Source organism: Peromyscus eremicus, chromosome X (genome assembly GCF_949786415.1).
Source record: "Peromyscus eremicus chromosome X, PerEre_H2_v1, whole genome shotgun sequence".
NCBI lineage: Eukaryota > Metazoa > Chordata > Mammalia > Rodentia > Cricetidae > Peromyscus > Peromyscus eremicus.
Window position 1 is genome coordinate 109,157,777 of NC_081439.1, and position 25,638 is coordinate 109,183,414.

Here is a 25,638-nt window from a genome sequence, read left to right on the forward strand (position 1 = left end):
CATAAACTTTAAAAAATGCTTCTCTTATTATAGGAAGTAGACAGAAAACACACAAAACCAGTATATCATACAGACTTTTTTTTAACATAAAAATAGGTTGAAATTCAAAAGTCCAGGGTTATTTGAAACTGGGAAATATTTTCTCTGTACAAAATAAGTAAAAATGATAACATTTCCCAATAAGCCATTTTAAGCCAAATAATAGCTGAAGTATACATATAAATACTGATTAGATTCTGGGATACAGAAGAAACCTATCTTCATCTGTTCAGAGAGCTATGTTTTACTTAAGTTGTGTAAGTGAGATTCTTATTCATCTTTCCCTTCACTGTTTGATTTATGGCAGACATTTTTCTATAGGCTAATCCATAATCTAAAAAGATTTTAGCCTCCCCTCCTGGAAGTACAGCCAGCATATTCTTCCATCAGCTTGATACGGTACAAATTCTTATCCTAATAGTGAAATGTTTCACTAAAGCTTGCCCAATTCTTTGGGCAAAGAATTGGCAGAACCAAGTTTCAAACACAAATAATCTAGCTTCAGAACTCATATTCAAAATGCTACAATATTTCCCCTTCCAATAAGATTACTGCAATACCACAGACCTGAAATTGCAAGAATCTAAATTAATGTAAAAACAATAGTAACAGAAAAGCGGGGACATAATTGAGAGAATCAGGAAGTAAAACTGATGGTATTGGGGGAATAACCACGGAATGGTGAGTCTAAGATGACTGTCAAACATCTAACTTGATTAGACAGTTTATTGATTAATTGTAGAAATGAAGAATATAAGAGAGTTCTGGTGGGAAAGACAGAAATCTCTGGTCATTTCTATTGTGTTTGTGGGAACAAAGAAGGCGCCCGAGATATTGGTTGATAGTTAAGAAAGACATCTAAGCTAAAAGTGTAGACTTTGGAGTAGACATACCAGTTTTAAAAGCAATTTGTCCCAGGAAGAAAACATATGGAACAAACAAAGAGGGCTGAAAGTAGAATTCTAGGGAACATCGTCATTTAGGGAATAAGTCTATTTAGAAGTATCCAGCAGAGAAAATTGAAGATGGTCATAGAGCTAAGATACCAGAAGAGAATAGTCAGGGAACTCTGGGATGGAGTTTTAACAACATTAAAATTGTGCTAAAGCCCACTGGAAAATGGTATCTATGAAGCCATAGAATATATCTGTTTTATTCACCAAATGTAGCAACAACTCCTAAAAGCCTAGCACACACTCAAATTTAATTTTTTTTTACTGAATGAATAATGAAAAACAAAAATGACTATCAAATCCCATATCAAATTCTAGGAAGACAAATACGAAGAAGTATTATTTTACTTAAGAATTTTAACGTGCCACTGATCATCATAAGAAATTTCAGTGGAACAGTTGAGAAAAACAAAATGGAAATAACCTAAAAGAAATGGCAAGAACATTTTCATACAAGAAGTCTCAGACTGGAAATGTAGCTCAGTGGACAAAAGCATTTCACCTCAAGCCTGACAACCCAAACTTAATCCCCTGAAGCCAGATGGTAGAAGCAACTCCCACAAGTTGTCCTCTGATTTTCGTATGTGTACAGTGTCGTGTACACACACACACACACACACACACACACACACACACACACACACACAAATGCACTAACACACATAGATAGGTTTATAAAAAAAGAATTATTGTGCCAGATGTGGTGCCATAAGCATGAAATTCCAACAATTGGGAGGCTAAGGCAAGAGGATCACCAATTTAAGGCTAGCCTGAACTATGTACAGCCTGTTTCAAACAAAAAAAAAAGTTTGTAAAGAGGTGAGAAAATGCAATCACAGATAATACTGTGAATAGGACCTTGTGCCTCATGCCTGTGAGCTACAATCCTAAGGAATTAACATTTTGTGTGTGTGTGTGAAAGGGTCTCACTATGTAGCCCCTGATGAAATCTAAGATATCTTCCTGTCTCTGCCTTCCCAGTGCTAGGAATAATTCAGTAACTCCAGTGCTAGGAATAATTCAATAACTCCAGTGCTAGGAACAATTCAATAACTCATTCTTGAATGACATTTTGTTGCATAGAAAAAAGGAACAGTGGACTGTAATCACAGGTACACAGAATCAAAAATGATTCCCTTAAGATGGGAGGAAACTTGCTATATTCATGTCCCCTAGATCCTTCTGGCTCAATGCGGGCGGGGCGGGGCGGGGCGGGGCGGGGCGGGGCGGGGTTATTCGGGAGTTCAACACAGCCTGGTGCTGGCCAGTGATGAGTTTGTGTGATATCGTCCAACGGGGGTTGGCCCTGGAGGCTTTGTGGGGTTTTTTTTTTAGCTTTCAGTGGGGCTAGGACATCCTCGCCCTCACTTCACTCATCTTGGAAAACTAAAAAACCAAGCGCATGAGACTCGCCACAGCTAAGCTGGAGACCTTCGACGAGAACGGAGAATGCAAAGGCCCGCCCACCGTCAGTGCCGCCTACGGCCAGCCAGCCGGGTTTTATGCCCGCCAATCCTAAATGTATTTCAATCTTCACCAACCTCTCCCTGGGCGGAAATGACGCGTATCGTCGTGCGCGATTGGAGGAAGCTAAAATTGCTTTACCGCATGCGAGTAACTTGCTCTCTTTCGGGCTTCCGCTCTTGATCCATGTGAGAGACAGCCTACAGTGATGAAAGCGACCAAAGCTGCGAAAGGGTAAGGAGTAAAAGGGAGATCCCGGGTCTCTAAGGGCAGAGTTTCCTGGGTTTAGGGAAGTAGAAGTCACCTTCTAACAATCAGTAGTTAGTTATTCGCCTCCCAAGACCCTGCCAGTAGTTAATGTAACTGCGATTCATCCTTTAAAGCCCGTTAATTTAAGCTGATTTTGCTCTTCTGTTTGTCGGCTCTTTAAGTGCGTTGCTGTTAGGTCTGATGGTCGTCCATCTGTCTCTTGACAAAGTTAATATTGTTGATTTCCCTTTATTTGTCACGTGCCCATTTTCTGCCTCTGCCACGCGGGACCTGCGCAGGCAGTGCCAAGTTGTTTGAGAGTCATCCACAATATGTCCTCCCCTGTGATATTTCATGTGTTTCCCCTCAGCGTCAGAAAATCTCAATGTAGTCCAATTTGGTAATGTTTGCCTAATAAATACCGAGGTACACTGTTAAGTAATAGTAGGCTCTTTCTAAATACCAATCTCCTTAGTTAAACACCCGAACTCAGCTGGTTTCGCTCATTCCCGTATCTCACCGGTTCTGGGAACAAATGATCAAGATTACATTTTGAATACGCTGCACTTATCAAGGCACTTGCCTGGTAGAAGATGCATAGAAACGCCAGCAGTAGCATCATTGAGAAATGCAGTGCCAATCACTAACGAATGTTAAGTCTTTTTCTTGCGGATTTGAATGATGTCATCAGTTACTGTTACGTGCCAGTCACTAATGAGTGTTAAGTCTTTTTCTTGTGGATTTGAATGATGTCATCAGTTACTGTTACCTTGGAGGTGCTGCCTGACTTCGGTCTCAATGTAAGACCTTGACAAATTACCGAAGGTGCTCTTACTGTTGCGCTTTTGCACCTCTTCTCAGATAAGGTTACTCAGAACTGGAAAAACTGAATGAATTAATTGGTTTAGAGCAGTGGTTCTCAACCGTCCTACGACTGCGACCCTTTAATACAGTTCCTCATGTTGTGCTGAGCCCCAACCATAAAAATATTTTCATTGCTACTTCAGAACTGTAGTTTTGCTACTACTGGTCATGAACCGTAATGTAATTATCGGTGTTTTCCAATGGTTCCGTCCGACAACTTGCAGCGGTTCGCATGTTCCGTCGGACAACTTGCGGCGGGTCGCAACCCACATGCTGAGAACCGCTGGTTTGGATTTTTGTTTGTTCGTTCGTTCGTTCGTTTGTTTGTTTTTGGTTTTTTTGAGACAGGGTTTCTCTGTCCTGATTCTCGCTCTGTAGACCAGGCTGGAGCTCACAGAGATCCGCCTGGCTCTGCCTCCCTAGTGCCGGGATTAAAGGCGTGCGCCACCGCCGCCTGGCGGAACTTTTTTTTTTTTTTTTTTTTTTTTTGGTTTTTCGAGACAGGGTTTCTCTGTGTAGCTTTGCGCCTTTCCTGGAACTCGCTTTGGAGACCAGGCTGGCCTCGAACTCACAGAGATCCGCCTGGCTCTGCCTCCCAAGTGCTGGGATTAAAAGCGTGCGCCGCCACCGCCCAGCTGGACATTATTTTAATAGGATTATTTTACGCGCTAATATTTCTATGTTGCCTTTTTAAAACAGCCTTCTGGCTTTGAGCCAGCAGGAAGAACTAATGGATTTGCCAACCAACTACTCCTTGAGTGCCAGTGAAGATGAGGTGGGTGACAAGTGTTGAACTGACTCAATTAGGGTGAACACCACAATCCTGGGGATGGAAAGGACTGGAGAGGTATATATGTGGAGGGGAGGTAACTAAAACTCCAGCATATGCTATCTGAATTTTAAACCTAATTCCCTGACAAAACTACTTAAATTGTTTTTCCTCTTGTGTAAAAACAGTACCAATTTTAATGATAAGGAAAGACCAGAGATGGTGGTAGTCATCCTGGAAGTCGGAGGCTGAGGCAGGAGGATCTTAAGTTTGAGGCCAGCCTAGGCTCGCGAACTGAGGGTTTGTCTTTGTTTTGAAGGGATTTTATTGTGAAGCTCAGTTGCGCACACCTTTAATCCAGCACTCAGGAGGCAGACTCAGGTGGATCTCTATGATTTCAAATGGCCAGCCTGGTCTACATAATGAGTTCCAGGCTAGCCAAAGGGTACATAGTGAGACCCTGTCTCACAAAGGCGGATGGAGTACTTTCTCCTGATAGAAAGCCACTTTGAGAACTGTGGTTATGACTTGAACTGTTAGTGTTTCTGTATGAAAAAAGTACTTTATGGGGTTGGGGATTTAGCTCGGTGGTAGAGCGCTTGCCTAGCAAGCGCAAGGCCCTGGGTTCGATCCTCAGCTCCAAAAAAAAAAAAAATACTTTATGCAGAAACAGCATATTAAGCTGATTTCTTTTCTTTGGGGGGCATTTCAATACAGAGTTTCTCTGTAGATAATAATTAAAATATCAGATACTTGTACAGCCACTAAGCTGACAAAAAAAAAGATCTTGGGGCGGGGCAGTTTTGGGACAGGGTTTCTCTGTAAGCACTCTGACTGGCCTAGAACTCAGGCTGACCTCAAACTCACAGAGATCTACCAGTGCTGGCATTAAAGACATGTGCCACCACCTCCCGGCTTAAACTGTTTTCTTAAACTCAGGACATTAGCCAAGGTACTAGGATCCAAGTTACTAAGGATCTACATTCCTTATAAAGATAGAGTTTGGATTTTGAAACAATTCTTAATTCCAATTCCAGCTTGGATCAGAGTGGTCATATAACATCTCATCTGATTTCCCCTGTTCTCTACCAACCATAGCCAAAATTTTTTATGTGGACTTGTTTCCAAGTTGTCTTTTTCCTCCTCTTATTGTCCTAATGGATTTTCCTTTTCTGAGTCTAGGGGGACAGTGATGGAGAAAGAAAGCATCAAAAACTTCTGGAAGCAATTGGTTCCCTTACTGGAAAAAATAGGTAACATCCCTGTCAGTTTGGACAGCTTATAATTAGGTCTGCCTGCCCTCCTCCTCTTGCTTTTCCTTTTCTTTCCTTCTTTCTCTCTCTTCTCTCTTTCTTTCTTTCTTTCTTTCTTTCTCTCTTCTCTCTTTCTCTCTTCTCTCTTTCTTTCTCCTTTCTTTCTTCCTTCCTTCCTTTCTTTCTTTCTTTCTCTCTCTTTCTCTCTTTCTTTCTTTCTTTCTTTCTTTCTTTCTTTCTTTCTTTCTTTCTTTGTGTGAGGATATACATATGCCACTTAGCACAAGGGGAGGTCAGAGGACAACCTGTGGAAGTTGGTTCTTTCCTTCCACCATGTGGGAGATTCACGGATCAAATTCAGTTTGGCTTGGCAGCAATGGCCTTCACTTCTTGAGCCATCTTGCTGGCCCTATAACTAGCTGTTTCTATGAGATGTCTCCTAAGACTTACTGAATGATCCTGGTACCTACCTGTGTATAGCATATAGTAAAAAACTGTATGATTGTTGTTGGCTATTTTCCTTATTGTTGTTACTGTATTAGAACTCATACATTGGAAGTTTTATTTAATTCACACCTACAGTCTTTTGAAGCATTGAACACATGTTAATTAACCCCATTAAAGAAGTTAATTAAAATTTTATCTCCATGGTCAACCATTTATAAGTGGCAGGTCCTGGATTCAAATCCATGTGTGCTTAAATCTTTTTCATTGTACTACATTATATTTTTTAAGGGCTGGGTCTATATGAAAAGATGAGATGTGGACTAGACTACTAAGTCTAAGTTTAGGAACAGTTTGGTTGCTGTGACAAAAGTGGACCATGAAACCACAGCTGCCTTTGAAGAAAGAAGCATTGTACTTAAAGATGTAGCTCAGTGATAGAGCACCTACATAGCATATATGAACCCCTAGATTCCAGAATCTTAGAAAAAAACAATGAACATAAGTGTTTGGGTTCACCATGCAAATGTATACATTTCTAGTATATCATTTTCTCCCTAATTTCAGGTGGAAATTGCCTGAGAGATCTGAGGCTAGTCTGAAAGTGTCCGAGTTTAATGTTAGTTCTGAAGGTAAGTTTTAAAAACTATTTATGCATGAAACCGTAAGTATTTACCTATGAGAGTGCATTAAGGGTAGTCAGGTGAAGAATGCTAAGGTCAGTATTGCCTGTGGAGCTCAATGGGATGCCCATTGCATAACGCGACTTGAGTGGTGGTTCCATGCGTCTTTTACTAGCTTAGCTGCCATGTTTCTATGGCTCTTTAATGTTCGCAGCTGCCTTTGTATTTTAGTTCTCTCATGATGCTTTGAGTCAGGACAGATATTCAGCTTTGTTGGGGCCTTATTAGAATTGTTTGCTGTTGGTCAACCAATGGGGTCTATATTGGGGTGACTAACAGGAATATGGGTGAGCGGTTGCTTACAGGAGCTAGAATGACCCAAAAACAGGTGTATTACCGACAGCCCACTGCAACGCTGGTCAGGAATTGACCAAGGAAATCTCTGTAGCTGGTTGCTCAGATATCTTCCCCAACAGTTGTTAACTACTTCTATAAAGTTGTGTAGTGGGAGTGGACTTGGATAATTTTGCAAGTTTCAGCTTTCCCAGACACGTAAAATTTGTTTTCCTTAGGAGCCTTCCTCCTCCTATGGGAATGTTTCAGTTTGGAAGCAACTGTCATGGAACAGGTCCCCTCCCTCCCTCTTTCACAGTGTTCCCTGAGACTTGAAGTGGGTAATACAGATAGCATTTAAGCGTTGTGCCATGGCAACGGTCACTTGGGTGATTGAGTCTCTGGTACAACATCCACTGCAACAGGAAGTTTTCCTCCATGACCAGTTTAAGGCTGACAGTGACAGTGAGCTGCTCCTCTAGAGTTTCAGGTTTTATGTTGTAGTCTTTAATCTACTAGGAGGTTTTTTGTTTTGTTTTTTGTTTTATTTCTGGCTTTCCGAACATCAGCATCTTTGCTGTGGCTCTCTCCCCAATGCAGCATGTCACAGGGCAGAGGATCAAGGTAGAGAATCCCAGGCCTCCTCAGCAGAAAGGAAACATGGTGAAAAATCCTTATATGACTGACAGTGAGGTGTCAGACATTTTTTTTAGCCCCATTGCCTCCCTGTCCAGGAAATCAATAACTAAAGAATGGACACATGTTGAGTCTTGGAAAGGCACAGAGCTTAGGAGTATCTAAGTTTTTTTTTTTCATGTATCCCCGCCCCCTCAAGAGCCCATGTTAACCCCTGAGTTTGGAAAGCGTAAAATTACCCCTGTTAAAAATACATGCTCCACCAGGTGTGCTGGTATATGCCTTTTATTCTCAGAACTCAGGAGGCAGAAGTAGGTATATCTATGTGAGTTCAAGGTCAGCCTGATCTACATAGCAAGTTCCAGGCCAGCAAGAGTTACATTCTGAGACCCTGTTTGCCCCCACCAAAAAAAAAGTCTATTAAGTGGCATAGTTACTGTGTCTAGATACCATTTTTTCACCCTTTTCTGAACTTAGGCAGCTTGAAAGATTTTTGTGCTTCTAGGAATCACCATTGGAACCTCAGAGCAGTTAGCAGTGTGCTACCAGTAAGCTAATTGAATTGATTCAACAGGTATTTATTGAGTGTCTGCAGTGTATCCAGCAAAGTAGCTAAATCAATAGCAGGTGATATTCTAGATACTAAGTCAACAGCGAAGAATAAGGCATGACCGAATGGGCTCTGCAGTCTGGTAATGAAGGGAAGAACTAAAACAGGATGATGCAGTAGTGGTCCCTGTCTTTAATCTCAGTACTTGAAAAAAAGGTAAGAAGATCAGGAATTGAAGGCCAAGCTTGGCCACATAGTTCAAGGCCACCCTGGTCTACATGAGACCCTGTGTTAAAAACGAAACAAAAACCATATGGTATAATGACTTAAGTGAATACTTCCGATTGGTTGGTCGTGAAAGGTCCTTCAAGAGGCAAAGTTGAAGGAAAGAAAGCCAACCATACGAAGGTGGGAGAAAGCATTCCAGTCAAAGGAACAGCTTTGGAACAGTTAAAGAAACACAGAGCATATTTCAAAGACTTGGGAAAAGGACTTACATGACTAGAGTGTAGTAGACTAATGTTTGTTAGAGGCAGATGAAGACCAAATCCTATTGGGATGTATCCTTTGGGGCTATGAGATTCCAGGTAGAATTCAGCAGCACTGAATCATTTTCAGCAGGATTATGACATATTGAGATACACATTTTCAAAAACTGACTGGCTGCTATGGGATGAATGAATGAGTAGAAGTAAAAAGACAAGGACAAGCTGGGTGGTGGCACACACCTTTAATCCCAGCACTCAGGAGGCAGAAGCAGGTGGATCTCTGTGAGTCTGAGGCCAGCCTGGTCTACAGATCGAGTACTGGGACAGCCAGGACTACACAAAAACCTTTTTTGGGGGGTTCAGGGAGAGACAGGAAAAGAGTAAATAACTTGTTTTTTGAATAATTGTTTTTCTCCTTACTTCTACGCCTAACATATTTGGAAATGTACAAGATTAGTGGTGTCACTATTGGCTATGGATAAAGGATTGAAATAAGAATTATTTGTACTTCCCTGTACATTTTCGAGACTATCAACATAATCTATTCAGGCCACTCCCTACATGATATTGACATTGTTCGGTCTCACTTCCCAAACTGACCAGAAAGTTGGCCTTTCCACAGGCTCTGGAGAAAAATTGGCCCTTTCAGATCTGCTTGGGCCTGTTAAATCCGCATCTTCATTGGCTACTGTAAAAAAGCAACTGAGTAGAGTCAAATCAAAGAAGACCCTGGAACTACCCCTTAACAAAGGAGAGCTCGAACAGGTAAGTTACATGGAAAGTGGCCCGTTGAAGGGAAGGACTTGAACTGAGAAGGGGAGGTAAAGTGGGGGCAGCTGCAGGCTTCAGGAGTAAGCAAGAGTTCATTTCTAGGCTTCTGATTTTGGGGTGGGGGTGACTAAGAAGCATTGCCTCCTGGTTTCTTGTTATTCCTTTGAGTTCGATGTGGAATTTCATGGCCCTTTCCTCTTATGTGCATTGCCTGGTTTAGATCCACAGAGAAGTGGCATTCAGTAAAACTTCGCAAACCCTCTCCAAATGGGATTCTGTTGTTCAGAAGAACCGGGAAGCAGAGCAGCTGGTTTTTCCCCTGGAGAAGGAGCCGTCTTCCTTTGTTCCCATTGAACATGTGTTTAATGACTGGAAGGTGGGTGCCACAAAATGGAAACAAAAACCTTGAAAGCCAAGGTGCAACATGAAGAGTCTGAACCTTCCAGCAGTGTGGATGAGTAGTTTAAGCCTGAATGCCAGCTTACGTCATTGTCGTTTAGTGGTCAGAGGAAGAGAGCGGAGACAGCTTATCTTAACTGTCAGTCAGGGAATAGCCAAGCCATGCAGGAGCTCTGTAGTCATTCTGTCTGTGCTCATGGGATTCAAAACATGGCTTATAAGTTTTAGTGTTAAAACATCTGGTGACGAAGATTGGGATATGGTGATACATACCTATAATCCCAGAAGAATCAGGAGTTTGAGGCCAGCTTGAGCTAGCTACAAGAGACCCTGTCTCAAAAACAATTTTAAAAAAAAAGTTTGTGCATCTGCCAAGATAAAGGGAACATACTGTGTTTTCTTTCTTTTATATGATTTATTTTTTATTTTATGTTCTTGGTTGTTGTGCCTGCATGTATATCTGTGTGATGGTGTCAGATCTCCTGGAACTGGATAAGTGTGAACTGCCATGTGGGAGCTGGAAATTGAACCCGGCTCTTAACCACTGAGCCATCTCTCCAACCCCTGTGTTTTCTTTCTTATCCCCTAGTTCTATTTTGTTGTGATGCTACCACCCAAAAATATAGTACTGTTTAATGATGAGAACTTTAGCAAGTAATTCATGAAGGGGGTAAGGAATAGTTTAAAACTTTGTTTCCCAAACACTGACCCCTGCCACTGTGCATAATCATGGGTGGGTTGTAGTGCACCAAGTCCTCTTTATTATTAGGTATTCTTCCCATTTTAGTGGTTTTGCAATCTTCTTGTAAATGAAATGATGCTGGTAGAAAATGATGGTGTTTAAGAAGAATGGCAGTTACACTCTTGGCAAAATTGGTCCCTAAAGTATCTACTTTTTACTATATGAACAACTCCTTCAAAGCAGCCAGCCTCCTTTTCTAGTATACCTTTGGTATGGAGTCTCATCTAGAGTGGTCTGTCTTAAAGAAAAATAGTCAAAGAAAACAGTACCTACACCATAGATAGATAGATAGATAGATAGATAGATAGATAGATAGATAGATAGATAGATAGATAGATAGATGGACAGATCTGACCACAAAGGTGTTATGTTTCTCTGTGCTTTCTAAAAAACAAGAAATGATAGTGTCCTATGTCAGGAAGTTTAGCTAATGAAAGCTAATTAAAATTACATTGCTTGCCACCATAACTAAACAAATAGTCACTTATTAAGGGATTAAGCTCTGTTCTCTGATAGTATTTTTGAAGTCACTACCATTCTCTTTCTAGGATTCTTCAGAAATCAGGTATAAAGTGTGGCTGCAGGATGAAGGGAGACTTTAGGAAAAAAATTGAAGAGGTAATAACAATTTTACAGGCTTCAAAAATATGAAGTGGTGCATGCCTACAATTCCTGCACTTAGGAATGTAAGACTCGAGGAGTTCAGGTTCAAGGCAAATTCAAGGGACATAGGGCTGGGCATGATGGCCTAGGCCTGTAATCCTAGCTGTTTGGGAGACTGAGGTAGAGGCTTGAAAGGTTCAGCCATCCAGGACAATTTAGCAACATTCTGTCTCCAACTAAAAAAAAAATAAAGTTGAGGATAGGAAAAAACAATGGCAAAGTTAAATTGTGTTTTAAGCTTTTACAAAAATGAAGCAAATCTCACTGTCATCTAATGAGGAACATGCCTTTGGAAGAGCTGGTCTCTGCTGTTGTTTCTACTGTTCCCCTTCTTCTCCTGCTGCCTGTCTCAACGTTCATTAGTAGGGGGCCTCCAAATTGCCTTATGCTAAGTCCTCATGGTCTTCGACCTATCTGGCAACAGCATTGACATAGCATATTCTTGAATGCTCCCCTGTCCTTGGCTTCTGTTAGCCTTGCTGCTTTCTTTCTTTCTCCAGCTTTTCTCGGGCCTTTTAATGCTTGCTCTGTAAACTCTGTGAGTTGGCAGTCACTCACAGTCTCTCCCAAACTCTAGTCTCACAGCCTGTGTGACAAAACAGGCATCCCCTGCATCTCCATGTGACCTGTCCTACCAGAGCATCACATTTCTAGATTCCCAAGCCTTCACCACCTTTATTCAGTTAACAGCCTAACTCCCTATTCGGTCACCTGGGTTGAAAACCTGGATCATCTGATCCCTACCCATCCCCTTAGCTGTCCCCTCCCTAGTACATGTGGTGGGCTAATCTTATAAATTCTGTTATGGGTCCAGGTGCCTTTTTCTCTTATTTTCATTTTCACTGCCCTTATCAAGGTCCCCACAACCATCAGGATTTCCATTCTGAAACACAAAATTAATTGTCACCTTCCTACCTAAAATCCATCATGGGCCAGTGAAATGGCTCAGTGCTAAGGATGCTAACTGCCCAGCCTGGCAACTTGAGTTCTATCCCCAGGACCCACGTGGTGGAAGGGATTAACTGACTCCCAAAAAGGTTGTCCGCTCACCTCCATCTATGCACCATGGCATGAGCACCTACACTCAATCAATCAATCAGTCAGTCAATGTAAAAACTAAATTAAAATCCATCAAAGGCATTCCACTTAGAGGACAAACTAAAAACACCTAGTGTTTTAGCTGTGCTGAACAACACATTGTTCTCTTACATGCCACTTATTTCCTGGTACCTGTGTTTTTGTTTATGCTCATCTGTTTGGATTTTTCCTACTCTTGAAAGAATTGTGCTTAAGCCTCAAAGCCTACATCTAAGAGTTATTTCCTTCCCTCTCTAACCCACCCACCTCCTGATCAGAATTAATGGTTCCGTTCTGTGTGCTTACCTTTATAGAATAACATTTAACCCATTCATGTTACATTGTTAGTAGCATATGTATCTCTTTTCTCTAAGCTCTATGAAGACAGGATCTATCTTAATTAATGGTGTAGTCCTAGCACCCCTCACAAGTGCCTGAAATGTAGCTGAAATCAATAAATGTTGGCAAATTGAATTGAATTTGAAGGGCGATTACAACATTGTAATATAAATCACTTTGTAGCCTGTGATTGATCACTTCTGCAGATACTAAAAATGGAAGAACATGCACCTTTACCATTCAGTAGAATAGGTTTATGGCTAAATCAATAGCACCGTGTAACATGTGATGATGTGTATTTATGCGTTTGCTCAGATATTTGTAAGTTTAATACTGACCATGATGCATGTGGCTACTGAGGAAAAACATGCATAATATGTGAGGTTTGAAACTGGCTGTTGCCTAAGGCTGTCTTTGTACTGAGTCAGGATGGACCATGGCCTGATTGGCCTGATTATTTTAGTCATCCTCACAATGGCAGTCAAGCAGCAAATGGGATTTTTGACCGACACATGAAATAACTAGTGCACAGTTGATTATTTCATAGATACCACCTGTCATACAAAAGTAAATGGGAACTAAGGAGTTGGAGCCAAAGTTAGAAACTGAGTAGAGTTCAATTTGAATGCCAAGGAAGCTGGATGATTATATGAAAGGGAAGGTGGATGTTTACATGAAGGTCATATTTATTAAAAAAAAAAAAAAGCAATGTCTCTTTATGCTCAGGAAATTAAAACATACCCCCTGCCATAAAACAAATTACTAGGCAAATGTCCTAAGAATGACTGTTCTTGTCTTCTTGGTAATGAATAAAAATATGAGAGCCAGGCATAGTAGCACATATCTGTAATACTAACACTTGGAAGGCTAAGGCAGAAAGATTAAAGTTTGAGGCCAGCAAGACCTTATATCATAAAAACAAAGAAGAGGGCTTGAGAATTATAGCTCAGTGATACGGCACTTTCCTTACATACACAAGGCCCTGGGTTCAATCCTCAGCACTACCAAAATAAGTACATTAAAAATTAGAGTTCCCTTCTCGATTGGTTTTCCAGTTAATATCATCAGTGGCAAATAATGCTTAAGATCTAACCTCTCCTTCCCTGTAGAACTATTCTTTAAAGGATGCTTATGATAAGACCCTGAGATTTCCAACTATAAGGTAATTAATTGGTATTTGCTTCAATATATTTTATATATAATGGGATTTTTTTGTTTGCTTTCTTTTTGAGTCAGAAGCTTGCTCTATCATCCAGCCTGGCCTTGAACTTGCAGCTATCACCCTGCCTTTGTCTCCCAAGTATAGGGATTATAGGCATTCACCATCACTTGTGAAAGTTTTGCTCTCTTCCCAGCATTTGACTTAAGAGTATCAAACTTAGATTCTTAAGAAAATAGAGTTCTGTTTTCTCACAATTGATATGAGAAGTTGATCCCCCAAGTAATTTTTTTTTATTTGGTTTTTCGAGACAGGGTTTCTCTGTGTAGCTTTGGTGCCTGTCCTGGGTCTAGCTCTGTAGACCAGGCTGGCCTTGAACTCACAGAGATCTACCTGGCTCTGCCTCCCAAGTGCCGGGATTAAAGGTTGCACCACCGCTGCCTGGCCCTCCCCCAAGTAATATTAAAGAGTACTTCAGTCCCCTTGTAAAAGTTGTCTTAATTAGAATTTTTTAAAAATTCAAGCTGAGTGGCATAGTACCTGCTTGTAATCACAACAGTAGGGGAGCTGAAACAGGAAGACACCATGACTTCTGGGGCAACCTGGGCTACAGTGAGTTCCAGGCTAGCCACGTCTAGATAGTAAGGTCTTATCTAAGGAAGAAAGGAAGGAAAAAGAAAGAACAAATTTTTAAAATTCAGAATAAAATAAGGCATTGTCTATTCCTCAGAACAGCTAGATAAGAACCTAAGGTTTTTCCTGTTTTGTTACCTCCTTAAGGCAAGAACCCCTCTGGAACAGGAAGTTTTTAACCTCCTCCATAAAAACAAACAGCCAGTGACAGACCCTTTACTGACTCCTGTGGAAAAAGCCTCCCTCCGAGCCATGAGCCTGGAAGAGGTAAGTGTAAGAGACCATCGCACACACCAAGGCAAGCCCTGGTTCTCCCAGCCTTTGACTTCAGGTCCAGGAGTTACTGTCCATGTCATTCATTGTAGGCTAAGATTCGCCGAGCAGAGCTTCAGAGGGCCCGGGCTTTGCAGTCCTACTATGAAGCCAGGGCTCGAAGAATGAAGAAGATCAAAAGTAAAAAGTAAGGAAGCCGTGGATCTCATAGGAGAAAATGGTGGGGTTAATCTCGAATTCTTTGGAGAAAACTTTTACCATGACAGTTAGGGTCATGTAAAAGAAGTCCCAAGTAGGAATGACTAGTCACTTTTTCCTAAACCAACCTCACGTAGTTCTGCGTGCTTCAGCAATGCCCTTTGCTCTGGCTTTAGCGTTTATACTTGACATTGACACGAGGACTGTTTGGTTACTCTCTCTCCTCCCAAAACATCATGGAGTGGTTCTGCAGAGCTCTGAATTTCCACAGCTGTTGAATCCAGTAGGACTTTTGTTTTGCCTTTTTGCCTCTTTGGAACGTGTTCTGTTCCTTCTTTGACCTATAGAAATAGGAGAGTCTGCTCCACAGAAGTCTGAATGGTCGGAGAGTCCTGTCCGTCTTCTCAGGTTCCGTATTAACTGTGGTAGCCATTCTAGCACCTGCATAAGGAACCCCTTTGGATACTGTGGGCACTTTTGCATGTGGTGTTCAATGTTTCAGCTAAATCTCAGCTCCCACACCTCCTCTCTTACCCTGTAGATACCACAAAATTGTGAAGAAAGGAAAGGCCAAGAAAGCCATCAAAGACTTTGAGCAGCTGAGGAAGGTCGATCCAAATGCTGCATTGGAAGAACTGGAAAAAATTGAGAAAGCCAGAATGATGGTGAGATTGCCTTTTGCTGTTCACACCTTTGCCAATGACTATCCCTGGAAGGGGTTGAAGATCTCATTTTGTCCTTCCTTTCCAGGAGCGAATGAGTCTTAAGCATCAAAACAGTGGCAAATGGGCCAAGTCGAAGGCAATTATGGCAAAGTATGACCTGGAGGTAAGAAATACACCAGACAATAGGAGATGGAATTGGAGGAAAAAAGAAAACCAGTACACAAGGATGGTAGCTGAAATAGAATTGGGGAAAAGCCACAAGGATGAATGAAAAAACAGGAATATAAAAAGATACCAAAAAAAAATTTAAGGCAGAGAGGAAAATGACCAGGAAAAAGATGGAAGGAAAATAACATCAAGGCAAATCTAATAAAAGAGGGAGGAACTTTTTTTTTTTTTTTTTTTGGTTTTTCGAGACAGGGTTTCTCTGTGTAGCTTTGCGCCTTTCCTGGAACTGGCTTTGGAGACCAGGCTGGCCTTGAACTCACAGAGATCCACCTGCCTCTGCCTCCCGAGTGCTGGGATCAAAGGCGTGCGCCACCACCGCCCGGCGGGAGGAACTTTTTATTTTTTTTAATCATTGTATTTCACCTGTTGCTTCTTTAAGGATAATTTGTCTTTCTATTTTATTCTATGGCTACTAAAAAAAAGTATGTGTACTCTTTTAACAGTAGATACCAGTAAAAAATAGCAAGTGAAATGGGAAAACTGGGTTTGTAGCTCAATGGTAGAGCACTTACCTAGCATACTAAAAGCTTGGGGTTCCAACTCAGGACTATGAAGAAAAAAAAATACAGGCAGTAGCTTGAGCTTAATGTTGTAACACATACCTACAAACCCAGCGCTAGAAAGGCTAAGGCAGGGCCACCCATTGCAAGGTCAGACTGGGCCACCTAGTAAGACCCTGTCAGCAAAAGGAAAAGGAAAGAATGAAAGAATGGAGGCTACTTTAAGAAATGAGGGAAAATCTATTTACTGTGGTCACTAACGTCAAATTTCCTATGCTGGGGGACTCCTTCCTCTAGGCCCGCCAAGCTATGCAGGAACAATTGGCTAAGAACAAGGAACTGACACAGAAGCTCCAAGTTGTTTCAGAGAGTGAGGAAGAGGGAGGCGCTGAAGAGGAGGAAGCCCGAGTTCCTGATGTAGCCAATGAAGTAAAGATGAATGCTCATGGACCCAATCCGTGGATGCTCGGGCGTTGCAATCGTGATGTAAAAGAGGATGAGATCCAGGCAGACTCAGAAGAACTGCCTGAGCCTGTGGCCCATGAGTTTTCTGAAAATGAGGGAAATGAAAAGCCAGTGGCAGAGGAAGATGTTTTGTTGAAAGAATTTGAGGAAAGGAGATCCCTTAGGAAAAGAGCTAAGCTCAACCAGGATGCTGAGCCAGTGGGTGGCCAAGAAACAAAAGGTGAGCTGTGATGAAGTGGAAGGGGCAATTTCTTATTTGCTCTGGATGGACGGAGAGAAAAAAGAAATGTCCACCCACACATGCTACATAGTGATTATTTTAAGAGTGTGTACTAGGTCCCTGAAGTGAAATTAGATTCGTAATCTTCAAAAAGACATTACTAAGTTAGCCTTGAAAAGGTGTGGCTTATCATTCCTAGTACCTACAGACTTGAACCTAGTAAGATGGTAAGTGTCAAAATCTATACATACTTTGAGACATTAGGTAGATTTGGAGAAATTGTTAAACTGCTCTAAATGTCTGGAGTCCAATTTTTGTTTTTGTTTTTGTTTTTTTGTCTTGCTTGTAAAGTGAGAAAGTGGCATTTTTAGCACTTCATAATGCTAGATGTTTCTGTGTCTGTATTTGGGTGACACTTCCCCAGAATGAATTGTTCTGCAGGCTACATGTAAGTTTCTTTATTTATTGTAGTGCTATAGTCCTGGGGATGGGATTCAGGGCAATATTCTAGGCAAGTGCTGCACCACTGCCCGATATCCTTGGTCTCCCCACCCACCCTTTGGTTTTTGGTTTTTGGTTTTTGGTTTTTGTTGTTGTTTTGGTTTTCATATGGTTTCTCTGTGTCGCAGCTCTGGCTGTCCTGGAAATCACTTTGTAGACCAGGCTGGCCTTGAAGTCACAAAGATATGCCTGCCTCTGCCTCCTGAATGCTGGGCTCAAAGGCGTATGCCACCACCATCTGGCTATCCTCGGTCTTGTGGTGAGATTTTTCTATAAACAATATTCATGCTTTAGAGGCTGCTTGAATTTTTTTTTCTTAAACAGGATCTCATGCAGCCCATGTTGGCTTTAAACTCACTATGTAGTCAAGGATACCTTGAACTCCTGATGCTCCTGCCTCTACCTTTGGAGTGCTAGGATTACAAATGTGTGTCACTGTTGGGCAGTGGTAGTGCACGCCTTTAATCCCAGCACTTGGGAGGCAGAGTCAGGTGGATCTCTGTGATTTGAGGCCAGCCTGGTCTATAAAGCGAGATCCAAGACAGGCTCCAAAGCTATACAGAGAAACCCCCATTGGGTGGGGGGGGGGCTGGTTATCTGGCACACGCCTTTAATCCTAGCACTCGGGAGGCAGAGGCAGGAGGATCTCTAAATATGAGGCCAGCCTGGTCTACAGAGTGAGTTCCAGGACAGCCAGAGCTACACAGAGAAACCCTGTCTCAGGGGACAGGGGGACTGGTTATCTAAGACAAGTGTGCTACATGTCTACAATCCCAGCACTTAGGAAACTGAGCTAAAAAGTTCAAGGTCTGTAGCTAGAGTTTTCCTGCCTGGCCCACAGTCAGGACAAATCTCTATCACCTGCCAGTCCCACAGCCACTCAGACCTGACCAAGTAAACACAGAGACTTATATTGGTTACAAACTGTATGGCCATGGCAGGCTTCTTGTTAACTGTTCTTACAGCTTAAATTAATCCATTTCCATTAATTTATACCTTGCCACATGGCTCGTGGCTTACCGGCATCTTCACATGCTGTTTGTCATCATGGCGGCTGGCAGTGTCTCTCTGACTCAGCCTTCCACTTCCCAGCTTTATTCTCCTCCTTGTCCCACCTATACTTCCTGCCTAGCCAATGGCCAATCAGTGTTTTATTTATTGACTAATCAGCAACACATTTGCCATACAGAACATCCCACAGCAAAGGTCAGCCTAGGCAACATAGCAAATTTGAGGATAACCTGGGATACCTTGTAAGATTCCTATTTCAAAGGAGGGAGGGGGACTGATCATTTATCTGGCAGAAAGATAAACCCAGCTAGTGTCAGATAACAGACCACAGAATTTCAAGGGTAGCCTGGATAACACAGTGAGACCCTATCTCTTACCAAATTTTTTTTTTAAAAAAAGGAGGGATGGGGATGCCAATCATGGTGGCGCGTACCTTTTTATCTCAGGCAGAGGTGAATATCTCTATTCAAAGTCAGCCTGGTCTACATAGCAAGACCCTTTCTCAAAAAAAAAAGCAAAAATAAATGAATTATAAAAGGGGTGGTCATCTAGCGAGCTAAATATTTTGAAGCTGTTGGTTGTGGTATGGTAGTATAATGGTAGATTTTTAAGACTCAATTAGAGCTTCTCCAAACTTTATAAGGCATATTATAAGAAGTAATGCCCTAAAATATGAGGAAGTCATGGATGTCCCCCTCCAACACACACACTCTATCAAAATGAGCTTGGAAATTTACTTTTGAGAAATATTGGTATACCTGTCTCAAGGCCAAATCTAAAATGATATAATAGCTTCAAGCCAAAGCTAGAAAGCAAGGTCCACAAGGAAGGAAGACAACTTTAGTTATCAAAAAGGGCAGTTTAGAAGAATAGTGTGTTGCTGTTGTTTCCCTCAAGGCTCTAAGACTAGAGATTTGGGCAGTAACTGGAAAATGGAAGCTTACCTCTACTCAAAGAAGCAGCTACTTCATTTTTTCTTGACTAGGTCACATACAACAGGTTATATAATCTGCTTGAGATGTGTAGTGAAAGGGGGAGATATGTTCAACATATGACATGTACTTATGAAAACGTAAGTTTAACTAGTTCAAAAGTATGAATTGAGGCTCGCATAGTTGTACATGCCTATAGTCCCAGCACTTGGGAGGTAGGGGTAGAAGAATCAGGAGTTCCAAGGTCATCCTCAGCTACATAGCAAGTTCAAAGCTAATATGAACTACATGAAAACCTGTCCCAAAAAATACATATATAAATAAATAACCAAAAGATTATAAAATGAGGATTCTTGGGTCAGTCAATACAAAACCCTCCAGAGGAGCTTTTTCTAGGCCATGAAGCCTAAATTACAATACTGTTTCATTCAGATGTGGTACCTGTTAGAATGTCACCTTCACCTTTTTTTTTCCTTTTAATTTGGAGCTTTGGGATAGGAGTGGAGCTTGGTGGTGAGTGTTTACCTGGTATGTACCAGGCCTTGGGTTTGTTCTCCAGCACCACACTTTTAAAAATAAATAAAAAGAACTTCCAAGGATCTTTCCAAGTAGAGTTGACTATACAGGGTAGTTAAGCCCCAGTCCTGGTCATTAGCGGTCACCTGGGAAATAGGACCCCGTTTGTCCTTATTAGAGTAGTTCATGGTATTCCGCACTCCGTAGTTGCTTGACAAATCCTCATTAACTGGGAAACTTCCACGCTTCTTCTCTGACAGCTTTATTTTTTTCCCTCCAGATTCTACCAGCAAGGAGGTATTATCTGAATTGAGGGCATTGTCTCAGAAACTCAGTAAGGAAAATCATCTATCCAAGAAGCAAAAAGAGAGTTCAGCAAAGACTGTTCCCCTGGTCCAGGAAGAGGAACCTTCCCCAGAGGAAGAGGAGCCTCTATTGCTGCAGAGGCCAGAGAGACTACAAACTCTGGAGGAACTAGAAGAGCTAGGTAAAGAGGACTGTCTTCCAAATAAGGAACTCCCTAGAGCTGCAGTAGAAGGGGAGCAGATGAGAAGGAACCCCCAAAATCAGTTGAAGGGGAAGAAGAAGAAGGAGCAGATGATCAGTCTACAGAACCTCCTGACTACAAGAACTCCTTCTGTGACATCAGTGGCGGTTCCCACAACAGTAGAGGAGCTGGTGAGCAGAGCCAGGGTCTTGGGCTTGTGGGGGCTGGAGCTGGAACAGAACAGGTCCTTCTTACAGCACCATCTACGAAGGTTGGTTTTGCTGGAAATACATTTCAGGAGTTGAGGTCCAGATTACCATGGTGGGAGGCTGTGTCCAAGTGTCAGTTTAATAGATACAGATATGTGGACACAGCTGAGCCACACAAGAAGCCTAAATTCTGAGCCACTAAAGCTCCCTAGGGTGACTGTCAACCAGCCCTCAATGGAGGCGGTAGTCACTGAAAGCTCTGACTAGATCTCAGGCAGGCACAAGAACTCAAACTTCAGTTCCCTCGTCTCAATTCCAACCACCAGTGGTCTGCCCTCAACCCCAGTCCCAACCCCAAATTAAGTAATTAAAACTAGCAAGACAAAACACCCTATCCACTTTTTTCTGGAATATAAACTGCTGGAAGTTCCCATTCTGGCCTCGCTTGGAGCTTCTGCTGTTGACCCAGACCATCCTTTCTCCCACCCTAAAACTTCCTTATTGAAGGTTTTAAATTGTGTCATATGATGACAAGCTAAGGATATTCACCCTAGAGAGAGAAATCGGAGCATAATTGCATGATTGGTTCCTATTGAGAATCGATCATCCTTTTAACTCTTCCCCCTAGGGGGCGCTAAGATGTCACAACCCAGGATTCGGTCTTGTCATGAAGCACTCGAAAGACAAGTTTCAGTTCTTTGCACTTGTTTCTTCCCAGGAAGATGAAGTGGAGAGAGACCAAAAGCAAATGATAAAGGAAGCTTTTGCCGGGGATGATGTCATCAAGGAGTTCCTAAAAGAGAAGAGGGAAGCTATCCAGGCCAATAAGCCAAAGGACCTGGACCTGACCTTGCCTGGCTGGGGAGAGTGGGGCGGGATGGACCTGAAGCCCAGCGCCAAGAAAAGACGCCGGTGAGAGGAAGGGGTAGCCTGTCAGAAGAGCACAGTTTCCCCAGCCCACCCTGAAGTGTGGTTCCTGCATTTTTGACTAAATCCTGAATACTCCTTTTACTATTTGGCTTTCCAGGTTTCTTATTAAAGCCCCTGAAGGTCCTCCGAGAAAAGATAAAAATTTGCCCAATGTGATTATAAATGAGAAGCGCAATGTCCACGCAGCAGCTCACCAGGTGAGGTTCAGAGAACTCTAGTTGTCTGATCTCCACTACCTGCTCCTCTTGCTTAAGAGAACTAATTTAGTATCAGTGGGGAGAGGGATTGTGATGTTTTCCTTTTTTGGTTTGTTTACTTTTGCGTTTTTGAGACAGCTTACCCCAGGTTGGCCTTGAACTCCAAATCCGCTGTGCTGAGCATGACCTGCACCATTAATCCCTGATCTCAGCACCCCTTAATGTCATACCTGGCTGGGATGTGTGATGATGATCAACAGAACAAATTTGTCTTTTCTACTGACTGGCTGTGAGAGTAACAAAGCCAGGCAGGCTGTGCTATTCTAACTACTGACCAGGTTTAGGCTGAAAAGAGATTCTTTTTTTTTGGGGGGGGGGGTTGCGCCTTTCCTGGAACTCGCTTTGGAGACCAAGCTGGCCTCGAACTCACAGAGATCCGCCTGCCTCTGCCTCCCGAGTGCTGGGATTAAAGGCGTGCGCCGCCCGGGAAAAAAAGATTCTTTGCAAGCAGTAACAGAGCCCCTAAGTCACAGTTTCAACTGGTGCTCCGGATCATTCTACTCTAAATGAGTCTTGCCAAAGTAAAAATTAACCATTCTGCTGTAGGCTTGGATTTGTAGTCAAGGTAACATGCAGAGACCAGAAGGTTTGAGCCATGTGTCAAGAAAAGTGGTGATGAACCAGTATCTGTCCACAAAACCGTAGGGATTTTCAGTTGAATCATATGCTAATAAGCAAGGGATGAGCTGGGTATGGTGGCACTGCCCTTAATCCCAGCAGAGGCAGGTATATCTCTGATCTACAGAGCGAGTTTTAGGATAGCCAGAGCTACATAGTGAGACCCTGTCTCAAAAAAAAAAGTAATAGTTATAATGAGCAAGGGATGTTTGCACTATGGGAAACTAGAGCACAGTCATTGTCCTCTGGAATATCACAGGCAGTACTGAGTGTTGTTGTTGTAGAGTCACATAAAGTAGAAAAGTTAGAAAATGGGCAGAAGATCCAGAGGGGAATTGGGCTTCTCTTGGGGTGAGGACGTGACCCCAAAAAAAGTCATTGAACTGCATAACCTGCATGTTCCCTTCAGTCCTGAGGTTTGCCCCTCATTAGTGCAATATTGAAATGAGTTATACTTGTCCTTCTAAAAAGAGAAATGAACTATGTAATGGGTACAAAACCGATGAGGGTTGGGAAATTGGCTCAGTTGCTAGAATACTTGCCTAGCACTGTGTAAAGCTGGACATAAAGCACACCTTTAATCTCTAATCTTAGCACTCTGGAGGTGGAGACAGGAAGATCAAAAGTTCAAGGTCATCCTTGGCTACCCAGTGAGTTGGAGGCTAGCCTGGGATACGTGAGGCCCTCTCAAAAAAAAATCTTGAGATAACATTTCAGTCATATTCTGTTTGATCTTAGTTTCTAAGCCAATCATTGCAGAAACTATTGCCAATATAATCCCAGCTGAGAATATGTAACTATCAATTGGATATAAATGGGGAGGGAAGGAATACTCTGATAGGACTGGTAAGGTGGTTCAGAAGGTAAAAGCATTTGTTGCCAAGCCTGATAACCTAATTTTAATCTGCAGGGGCCCACATTGTAGGAGGAGAATGCTCCAATGGGCCAAAATTACAGATGACAGCTAAGAGCATGCTTCTCAGAAAGGCTCGCCTTTTCCTTCCCAGAGCTCTTTCCATGTTTATTTACTATTGTCACAGCAAACTGTGAAATGGTTTTCCAGGAATCTTTCTTGACTTTTGCTTTGCTTTTTTTTTTTTTAAGACAGGATCTCATATACAGCTTAGTCTGACCTTGAACTCACTATGTTCCTGAGCATGGCCTTGAACTTGAACATCTGTTTTTCCTGCCACCCCCTTCAAGTGCTTGAATTACAAATATATGCCACCACATCTAGCTTATGTGATCCTGGGGATTGGACCCAGGACTTTGTGTGTGATAGACAAGTACAACCAACTCTGCCTCTTTTTAATTAGCTCAGTGGTTCTCACGCTTCCTAATGCTGTGACCTTCCTAATACAGTTCATGTTGTGCTGCCCCCAACCATAAAATTATTCATTGCTACTTCATAACTATAAATTTGATAATGTTATTATTATAATGAAAATATCTAATAAGTGAAACCTGTGAAAAGGATCATTTGACCCACAAAGGGGTCATGACCCACAGGTTGAGAACCACTGAATTAGCTAGCCACTACAGGAGAGTGAAGTGTGTCAAGACTCCTGTCTGACCTTATTTTTTCATACCCTCAGTAACATACACAGATAGAAAGATTATCAACCTAAACAAGACATTGCTTAGCCTAAAGGGAAAGGAAGCCTTTTTCTTTCAGTACTGACGTTGGGGAAGTGTTTACAGATCTGAGGGTAGCACTCTGGAGTGGAGAAGAGCACAGGGCAAGGACCAGGAACCCAAGGGTTCTGTTCTCTCACATTGCTTATTTTACTTGGGGAAATCATTTCCCCTGTCTAGACACAAGTTGATGCCAAGGAAGATAACTGATGCTATCAAGTAGGGCCAACCAGCTCTGCATCCTCTGATGCCTTAAGAGGATGAAGCTGAGCTCAAGAACCTGGAGGCATTCTGGATTCAGAAACATCTTTGGCTTCCTTAAAACATCAATCGTAAAGAGGAAAGGAAGGTAGATCTCTGAGTAGTTCAGGCTAGCCTGGTCTATATAGCAAGTTTCAGGCCAGCCAGAGCTACATGGTGAGACCATGTCTCAAAAAGCAAAAAAAAAAAAAAAAAAAAAAGGAAGAAAGGAGAGAATAGAGAGCAGGAAGAGAATAAAAGGGTCAGAATCCATAAGGATGCACAAATACTCTGGGGCTTCTTGAAGTGACAGTGTTGTCTAGAAGCACCCACTGGTTAGCAGCCTTAGAATTACTATAGCCAAACAGGAGTGGTCTTCTGGGTTTTCAGTCCTAAAACCATTGGCTAAGCCTGAGAGTATGGGTACCAAATAACTTCCAACAGATTGGCAGTCCTAAGATTCTATGGGAACACTGGGGTGCTTTGGCCTCTCCAAAGCTTACCTCCCTTGTGATTGTCACATAAAACTGAACTATGTAGACCAGCCTGGCCTTAAACTTGTGATCATTCTGTCTCAGCCCTGGCAAATGCTGAGATTACAAGCATGAGCCATTATGCCCCTTCTCTAGGCTACCTTTAAACAACTGTACCTCACACCGTATCCTTCCTTTCCCTTCCAGGTGCGGATGCTTCCATATCCATTCACCCACCATCATCAGTTTGAAAGGACCATCCAGAATCCTATAGGGTCCACGTGGAACACCCAGAGAGCCTTCCAAAAGTTGACTGCTCCCAAGATCATCACCAAGGCAGGCCATATTATCAAGCCCATAAAAGCAGAGGATGTGGGTTACCAATCTTCCCCAAGGTCTGATCTGTCTGTCATGCAGAGCAATCCAAAAGGACACGCCAAACATAAAAAACAGCTGAAGAAAAGCTCTATAGATTGAATTGTCAGAGGAATGTCCTGACTATTCCGCTGCTTGTCCTATGCTGCAAAATGAACTCCAAAACTGGCTTAATACACTGTGTGTAGTTAAGACATATCTTGGAAATAAAGAAATTTTTACCTTTATAACTTGACTGCCGTCTGTATTATCTCCCTGTTGAATCATTTTCTTTAAGTCAGACACTTTGGGTATCCCGGCTTTGTATTTCTCTACTTACCACTTTGTAAGGGGAACTTCATCTCCTTTCTTTACCAAGACTTGTAGCTGGTCATGAAAATGAAGGAAATGTATCCACATCGCTGGTTTTACATATGACACCCATCAATCATGATCCACCATAAATACCAATTTATAA

At 42.2% G+C, this 25,638-nt stretch overlaps 1 protein-coding gene across 2 annotated transcripts; it reads left to right on the forward strand.

The window, feature by feature from the left end:
- The first annotated feature begins 2,344 nt into the window (after positions 1-2,344).
- Utp14a (UTP14A small subunit processome component) lies at positions 2,345-25,411 on the forward strand. Of its 2 annotated transcripts, XM_059251239.1 has the most exons (15): positions 2,347-2,690; positions 4,269-4,344; positions 5,521-5,591; positions 6,603-6,667; positions 9,288-9,430; positions 9,657-9,812; positions 14,596-14,715; positions 14,814-14,908; positions 15,461-15,584; positions 15,670-15,747; positions 16,610-16,997; positions 20,238-20,635; positions 21,372-21,565; positions 21,681-21,780; positions 25,014-25,411. In XM_059251239.1, exons 1-15 carry the CDS (start codon positions 2,665-2,667, stop codon positions 25,281-25,283), a joined length of 2,304 nt encoding a protein of 767 aa, XP_059107222.1. In that variant the 5' UTR covers positions 2,347-2,664; the 3' UTR covers positions 25,284-25,411. The 2 variants fall into 2 exon arrangements, with proteins under 2 accessions (XP_059107223.1, XP_059107222.1); XM_059251240.1 differs by lacking the exons at positions 21,681-21,780; positions 25,014-25,411 and having other exon boundaries at positions 2,345-2,690; positions 20,238-20,715; positions 21,372-21,522.
- Positions 25,412-25,638: the final 227 nt, after the last annotated feature.

Bases quoted from the DNA above. Each gene is read 5' to 3' on its own strand.
- Utp14a (XM_059251239.1), top strand. From the start codon at position 2,665: ATGAAAGCGACCAAAGCTGCGAAAGG. The intron at 14,909-15,460 runs GTAAGGAAGCCG...CTTACCCTGTAG, and splicing joins AAGAAGATCAAAAGTAAAAA to ATACCACAAAATTGTGAAGA. The intron at 21,566-21,680 runs GTGAGAGGAAGG...TTGGCTTTCCAG, and splicing joins AGCGCCAAGAAAAGACGCCG to GTTTCTTATTAAAGCCCCTG.